Source organism: Nematolebias whitei, chromosome 6, assembly GCF_014905685.2.
Source record: "Nematolebias whitei isolate Nwh7 chromosome 6, NemWhi1, whole genome shotgun sequence".
NCBI classification, from domain to species: domain Eukaryota; kingdom Metazoa; phylum Chordata; class Actinopteri; order Cyprinodontiformes; family Rivulidae; genus Nematolebias; species Nematolebias whitei.
Window position 1 is genome coordinate 48,868,388 of NC_056503.1, and position 8,728 is coordinate 48,877,115.

Consider the following 8,728-nt stretch of genomic DNA (forward strand, 5'->3'; position numbering starts at 1 on the left):
CAGGCGATGGGGTCAGAGCTGCAGCAGGCGATGGGGTCAGAGCTGCAACAGGCTATGGGTAAAGAAGGGTCTCTGGGGTGGGTGTGCAAAACTTGGCATGGAGCATTGTCAACATGAGCTGCATTTGAATGTCCAGATTAGTCAAGGAGCCCTCGAGCCCAGAGAGCCACTCCTGTTCTGGCTTTTAATCCATTTTGGCGAGATTATTCAGTCACAAACCAGGGTTTTGGGTTCAAAATAAGCCAGACACAGGAGTGCAAAAATTAAGAACAGCTTTTATTAATAAGGCAGCTGCAGAGGGAGGCCTTTAATGCTATGAACAGTGGGGCCATGCAAATTTGTGGTCCAAAGGGCACTCCAAAAACATAATCCGAGAGTCGAGGTCATAGACTGAAGAGGAGGCCGTTACCATGATCAGAGAGACAGAACAGAACCAGATGAGGGGCAGGCAAAAAACGGGAAATCCAGAAGGCAGGCGTGAGGTCAATAATCCAGAGAGCAAGGCTTGAGGTCTAGGCATGAGGTCTAGGCATGAAACTGTGAAGGCTTGAAAATCAGGGACCATGGAAGGTGTAATAATCTCGCACTGGTGGAGAGGGAGAATGGGTCTTATAAAGGGTGCAGAGCAGGTGAACCAGATGAGCTGAACAGGTGAGTGGAATCAGGGCTGATTGCTGTGATAGGCTGAGGGGGTGTGGTGAACTGTTAACTGACAGGCGCAGATGTGAGCAATGACAGGAGCTGAGGGATAAACAAAACATGAAGGAGAGGGGCAGAAAACATGGCATGTCATGAAGGGGCAGGGAAGTGAGCAGATGGGGGGTCAGCAGGGGCCGCTGATCATGACACCCCCATCCTCATTCGCCCCACTCTGGGCCCATGAAAAAGCCCCTTAACCCCCATCTGCTCCCTAAACAGGTCTCTCTTGAAAATGAATTCTTGTGGCTCAATGAGACTACCTGTATAAATAAAGGGTAAATGAAAAAAAAAAAAAAAAAAACATTGACTGAGTATGGATAGGTGAATATCCACAGGGCAACAATAAGTCACGGTGTGCAGTTTGTAGCGGTTTGTCTTTCTTTTCTGGACAAATGGTGTACATTGGCAGTGTTCCAGCTCTTTTCACAACAACATAGACATTTGACTCCCATTTATCTGCAAGTTTCTGTTTCCTCCTCAGTTTCACATTGCAGACTAGTACTCTGTCTCCAATGTTCAGGCTAGATGGAGCCACGTGTTTATCAAAACGAGCTTTGTTCTTCCCCATTACTTTCTCAACGATGTCTATAGCAATCTTGTAGCTCTCCTCCAAGTTGGAGTTGAGGTTTTGGCTGTATTGTGAGTGACATTGAGTACACTCTGCCTTCAATACCATGATCCCCCAAACCCTAATGAACAAATATCCTGATGCATGCTCAATAATCCAGGTAGAAAAATCTAAAAAAGATTTTAGATCCTGGAACTAGCAGGAAACACGGCTCATGACAGCGGAAGGACAGGATCATCCCTTGGCACCTACAGTTGGCTGTCCGCAGCAACGAGGAGCTCGGCAGACTGCTGAGAGGAGAGGCCATCGCTCTGGGAGGAGTTCTGCCCAGCATTCGGGCGGTCCTACAGCCTGGGGGAACTGAGAGGCCAGCCGAGTCTGGGTGGACGGATCGGATGGCATCTGAAGCCAGTTTCTTAGGATCCACTGTGGGATGGACCTTTACAAGAGATCCTTCCTGCCTGCAGCCATCAGTATCTATAACATCTCTTAATGAAATGAGGACAACGAGTTACAACGACAAATAATTTTCCTTTGGGATTAATAAAGTATTTTTGAATTTGAATAATTTACATTCTCTTCCTTGAATCATCACCTTATCGTGGTGGAGGAGTTTGTGCACCTGAATGATCCTAGAAGCTATGCTGTTGGGAGCAATTGTAATTACCCCTGGTATGGTCTCCCAAGGCAGATTGTTTCTAACCGACAGGCTGGACAAAGAGCAATTCCCAAGATTTTTATGGGCAAAAGAAAACAAGGAGCTCAGTGTCCCTTGCCCAGACTTGGGATATTGGGGCTATATCCCTGGAGCAAGTCCTTGGGGATGGGCTTGTCGGCGAGTGTCTGGTGACTCGGTCTATGCCCATGGGGCCCAGTCAGCCTCAGCCCAAACGAGCAACATGTGTTTGTCTTCCCTGTGGGCCCACAACCTATAGGAGAAGCCAAAAAAGTCAGGTGCATGATGCCATGGGCAGTGACCAAAGGCAGGGGCCTTGGCTCTCTGACCATGGCTTACCAATGCTGGCTCTTGGGACATGGAACATAACCTCTCTGGCAAGGAAGGAGCGTGAGCTTGTGTGTGAGGTTGATAGGTACTGACTACATATACAGTAGTTGGGCTCATCTCGATGCACAATATGGGCTCTGGAACAAATCTCATTGAGAGGGACTGGACCTTATTCCACTCTGGAGTTGCCCATGTTGAGAGGCGCTGAGCTGGTGTGGATCTACATTTAGCCCCTCAACTTGGTGCCTGTGTGTTGGGAGTTTTCCCCTGTGGATGAGAGGGTAGCTTCCTTGCGTCTTCAGGTGGAGGATCACAGTATCTGGCCTTCATGGAGTCCTTGGCGGGGGTGCTGGAAGGTGCACCAACTGGGGACTCCTTTACTCTGCTGGTGGCCTTTATTGTTCATTTGAATAATGACAGTATGACCCAGAAGGGCGTGATTGGGAGGAACGGCCACTCTGATCTGAACTTGAGCGGTGTTCTGTTGTTGGACTTCTGTGCTAGTCATAGTTTGTCCATCACGAACACCATATTCAAACATAATTGAGTTCATAGGTGCACTTGGCGCAAGGATGCCCAAGGTCATAGATTGAAGAATGACTTTGTAGTTGCGTCATATGATTTGCACCCATTTGTTTTGGACACTCAGGTGGAGAGAAGAGCTGAGATATCAACTGATAACCACCTGGTAGAGAACAAAGTTCATGCTCAAACTGGTTGGTCCACTTAAGGAGCTTACTGCTTGGTGGGGAAACAGTTTACTGGAACTCCTCTGACTAATGAAGCCCTCCGGATAGAGGGCGAAATGTCTCTATAAAAAAGAAACTGTTCAGATGACCTGACTGAGAATTATTGCACCTGGTAGTGAGTTGGATCAGATTGCAGGGGAAGATGTTGGACAGACTTGGTAGATCCAAATGTGTAGTGAGGGTTTTTTGGGAGAAGAACCCATCAGAAAGATCTTCAACTCACACCTCCGGGAGATTCCAGCTGAGGCGGGGGGACATTGAGTCCAAGTGGGCCATGTTCCGCACATCAGTTGTAGAGGTAGCTGCCTTGAGCTATGGCCGCAAGGTTGTTGGTGCATCTTGGCATCTGTGGCTTGTGCGGTAATAAATGAGAGTTCCATACAGACACGCACAAGAGGAAGACCCAGTGCCATCCCGCCTCCATTAAAACACAGAGCAGGGTCTAAGGTACCTCCTGAGACCAGGTTTGGCCCTGGAGAACACTGGCCCCAGCTCACTGAAGCAAAAAATGCAAACAGATGCAATGACCCAGCCTGCACACAAAAAATCCAAATACATCTGCATGCATTGTGCTGTGGCTCTGTGCCCTGGGTGCTTTGGAAAATTTTATACAAGATAGACTTGCAAGATTGATGTACAAGTCTGAAACTCAAGAGACTGTACTGATGAGTTACTTTTAACAGGATGGCTAAAGTGTCAAGTGTGTTATTGTTATTTTTGTAAAATAAATATGTCGACTAAAATATACTGTTATGGTAAAGCTCTGAAAAAACTAAAAAAAGAGATCAAGAGGTTGAATGAGATGGAGTGAATATTAGAATGAGAGAAGGGCAACATGCAAAGTTCTGTGTTTATGCAGTCAGTTGAGCAGTGTCAAACTATTTCAAAATATGTTCACATTATAGCCTACAGTATTTTGTTAGTAAAGAATCTCAAAATGCATGCTGTCCAGCTGAGTGGATACTTTTTTTTTCATCCCATTTTTTTTAAGCCCTAAGAAAAATAAAAACACTTTAGAAAAAAATCCTGGATGAAGTTATCATAATTCATGCATGAAAGGGTTAAGAAATTACAGCAGATGAATCTTAATCCTCCTCTTATTAAATGGTTTTATTCTTTTTTAAACAAACAGCTCACAGCTTGTCTGAGTCAATAACAACTTATCAGAGCCAAGATCCATCAGTACCGGGGTTCCCCAGGGTTGTTACCTCTCCTGTCCTCTTCACCATTTACACAAATGATTGCATCAGCAGCTGCCCCAGGAATTACTTTTTTTAATTCTCTGATGATAATGCTATTCTCAGCTTGCTGCATGAGGATATGGACTCCTCATCATATTTTAACGAGGTCCGGTCTTTCGTTCAATGGTGCGATGACCACCACCTTTTATTAATGCCACAAAAACAGACGAGATGCTGATTGACCCCAGGTCTCTGAGTGACAACCTCCCACTTTATATTCATGAACAGAAAATAAACCAGGCCTGTTCTTACAGATATCTGGGTGTTCACCTAGATAATCTGTTCAAGTGGGAAATTAATGTTAATATGTTGTGCTCTCGGCTACTTTTTTTTACATAGACTCAGAGTCTTTGGGGTTAGCCAGAAGCTTATGGTTTTATTCTATCAGGCCGTATTGGAAAGCATCATCAGGTTTGGAACGTCAGCGTGGTGTGGTCTTCTCTCTAATCTAAACTTAATCACATGGTACAAACTGCAGTGAAGGAGATAGAAGACCTGATCACCCCTCCCTGCAGTCTGTCTATGAGGAGTCTGTCCTCAGACGTGCTCGGAGGTGCTGTCTGACCCGCTCACGATACGAACTGTTAACATCTGGAAAACAGTTTAGAGTCCCTGCTTGTAGATTTAAAAATTAATTTATCCCTACATTCATTCAACCTTTATTTATCATCATCATCAACTTTATTTATAAAGCGCTTTAACACCAACCACAGTTGAAACAAAGGATATAATAATAATAGTAGTAGTAATAATGACTATTCATCAATCACATTATTAAATAAAGTAGGCATATAGTTTTTTGTTATGTGTTGATGCTCTGGTCTCATTGTTGTATCGTTTACTTGCTGGAATGTATGTGGGAATGTGCAATGTGTTTTTATTGAGCAAAAGGTGTTTTTTTTTATTTTTTATTGTGGTATTCACATGATTTTATTGTTTGTAGTGTTTTTAACTGTGGAAGAAGCTTTCTTTAGCGCATGATGTCCAAGAAAAATTTCCCCTGTGGGACAATAAAGTATCCATCCATCCATCCATCCATCCATCTATACATCCATCCATACATACATCCATTTATCCATCCATTTATCCATCTATTTATCCATCTATTTATCCATCTATTTATCTATGTCCATAGGAGGGACAGTGGGTATATTGGTAGAAGGATGTTAGAAATGCAGCTGCCAGGAAAGACAAGGAGATACATGGATAAAGTTAGAGAGGACATGGAGGTAGTTGGAGTGAGGACAGAGGACACAGAGGACAGAGTGAGGACAGAGGACACAGAGGACAGAGTGAGATGGAGGAGAAGGACTCAGAATAAACCACCAGAGAAGAGACGCTGGATCCTCAGAAGGTTAGAAAACAGTGACGAGAACACCAGGTATGATTTCAGGTGTATGGAGGTCACAGCTTTACAGTATTTGTTCCTCTTCAGTTTTATGATTTTCTCTGTAATGAACCCAAGCTCAGTGATGGAGGACTTCAAGGCTTTGTCTGGCCCTATGTCTGATTTAAGGTCAATAAGTTTGTGTCCCACCTCTTTTAACAAAACACCACCGACCTTATTACTGTGGAGACACTGATACACTCAGAGCTTCTCAGCTTGTTCATCACTTCATCATCAAGAAGAACCGAGTCAGTGAAGTAGCTAAATGTGCTAGTAGATGTAGCTAAATGTGCTAGTAGATGTAGCTAAATGTGCTAGTAGATGTAACTAAATGTGCTAGTAGATGTAGCTAAATGTGCTAGTAGACGTAGCTAAATGTGTTAGTAGATGTAGCTAAATATGCTAGTAGATGTAGCTAAATGTGCTAGTAGACGTAGCTAAATGTGCTAGTAGACGTAGCTAAATGTGTTAGTAGATGTAACTAAATGTGCTAGTAGATGTAGCTAAATGTGCTAGTAGATGTAACTAAATGTGCTAGTAGATGTAGCTAAATGTGCTAGTAGATGTAGCTAAATGTGCTAGTAGATGTAGCTAAATGTGTTAGCTTAAAGGAAAATGAATGTGTATTTTAGTGGAGGCAATATGCATGTATGTCATATGCCATACATACAATATATCTTGTATGTCATATGCCATACATACAATATATCTTGTATGTCATATGCCATACATACAATATATCATGTATGTCATATGCCATACATAAAATATATCATGTATGTCACTACCTTACCATCATAATTAAATTCACCTCAATGTTACTCACTACCTGTGTAATAACCTGTCACACAACCTGTGTAGTATATGCTAGTTATGTGCAACATATAGCATGTACATTTAAATTAATACAGCATTACTACCTTTGAAATACTTATTTATATAAATTCTTCCTACTTGCATTGTTATATTCTACCATGTTGTTTACTATATTTTGTTTAGATCTTGTAAAAATTATAATTCTTTTTCACTTCTTGGTACTTTATTTTGTACTTTTATTGTACAAAAGACTGTTATTTGCTTGTTTTCAGCCCTCTGGAAGTATGTGTGTAGTTTAGAATTGTTGTTGTAGTTCTTATTTCTGCCACTAGGTGCCCCCACTAGCCCAGCATCAATGTAGAGTGGTCCTGTGCAGTGTTTCATTCAACCTTTATTCATACAGGTTAATCCCATTGTTTGTCCCATTGTTTGTCCCATTGTTTGTCCCGTTGTTTGTCCCGTTGTTTGTCCCATTGTTTGTCCCATTGTTTGTCCCACTGTTTGTCCCACTGTTTGTCTGCATTTGGGACTGAGAAGACAGGAGTGAAGGAGGCTGTTTATGTAAAAAGAGAGAAACCATTTTTAAACAGAGGAGGTCTCAGATTTCAGCTTTCAAAAACCTAAGACTTGCACCAACATGAACAAAATAAAAAGCAGCTGCTCAGTTTGCGTCGGGTCTGTCATATAATCAGCCACAGCCTCATTTCTTCAGCTATGAACCTGTGAAATAAAGCTGGAATTAGACCCCAGTTGCTTAAATACAAAATTATAAATATATTTAAAAATCTGTCAAGAAGTTGTTGTTGCTTCTTGGGGCTGCAAATTCTTCCACGGCAGCTGAGCGCGGGGTGCAGACCTGAGCGTGCACCTGACAGCAGGCGGCATCGTTTTAAGTTAGTTAAAGTTAGCCCACAGGAAAAGTGCAGCTCTGTGCGAGTCGTGAATAATGGTTTTGCGCTCCAGCATGTCTGTGACGCACATACACCTGCTGTGGAGCAGAGCCTGGTGGGCGGGGCCACGCGAAGTTGCTGCGCAATGCGCCGCCAGTGCTACTCTCTTTTCTGATTAACTTCTGTACTCTATTTTATTGCATTCCTCCTCCTCGAAGTAGATTTGCACAATTTTATATTGTGCATTTCTTATTTAGTTTTATTAGTTCTGTGCTGTACGATTTGTAAAACCACATCAAAGACGAAGACCGGCCCGGCCCTAAACCGGGTCGGTCTGTAGAAATGGCAGCTCTAGCTCTAGGACATCATTACCTGCAGTGTTCCCTCAGTGCAGACTGGACTTGGCAAAAAGTCCTTTTCTTCCTCGGCTCCTGCACCTGGAACACCTCACAACAGGAAGTGAAATTGTTCACTTTGATTTCTTTAAGGGATTTTAAACATTTGATAATATCAAAAGAAACATCAAAGCAAATATGTTCCTGTTTTTAATACTTTACCTTGTTTTATGGCACTTTGACTTATTGTTTTATACACTATTTTAATTGCATTTTATTGTTTTCCTTGCCTCCTCTGTGTTCTTTGTCTAAAACAAGTCTCTCTTGTAAATGAGTCCTCGAGGCTCAATGAGACTAACCTAAATAAATAAAGGTTGAATGAAACAAATTTCTTTTTGTTTGTTTGTTTGTTTAGCGAGTTGAATTGGTTCTTCTCATCGTGAACATCTCATCGTTGATCTTGTGTTAACCTGCGTATGACAAATAAACAACATGACAAACGTGCACTGTGCCCTTCATGGCCAGAACAGCAGCTAAAACCATTTAAAACCAGCTCGCCGTATATAATTCAGTGTTTCTCCTCCACCCAGCAATAAAAACTTACCTAAATGATGAATTGTCTTCTGCAGGACTTGATCCACCGGAAAGACTGTGTGGTTCACAGCGTTTCTGCACAAACCAAAAGATGAAACTTTAAATGAATATGTTCTGAGACAACAGTAAGTATCATTTTTATGCACACTAAACAGAAACCTGCAGTGAGTTTGGCTGACATGGACAAATAACACAACGCTCTTGTAATTCACAAAATTCACCTGTACAAAGAAACACGACGTTAAAATGCTTTTAAAACGTCTTTTCTCAAATTAATGTATAATTTTAACCATTATTGTTCCAAGATGATATTGCTACTTAAAATATTAAACATATAAATGTATTATTTTGAAGTTAAGCATTCCTGTTTTTACTTGAATTATGTTGCATTTCAACAAGTCATCTAATTTTCTGCACACTAATGATGTGATTTGTGGTAAAGC

General features: G+C 42.0%; 1 protein-coding gene across 1 annotated transcript in view; it reads left to right on the plus strand.

The window, feature by feature from the left end:
• Nucleotides 1-2,939, plus strand: part of LOC119411031 (aldehyde dehydrogenase family 3 member H1-like) — a 35,320-nt gene extending 32,381 nt beyond the window's left edge. The window contains exons 9-10 of the mRNA XM_037677954.1: nucleotides 2,576-2,629; nucleotides 2,923-2,939. Coding sequence (XP_037533882.1) covers nucleotides 2,576-2,629; nucleotides 2,923-2,939 — 71 coding nt within the window. The remainder of the gene's footprint in view (nucleotides 1-2,575; nucleotides 2,630-2,922) is intronic.
• The last annotated feature ends 5,789 nt before the right edge of the window (nucleotides 2,940-8,728 follow it).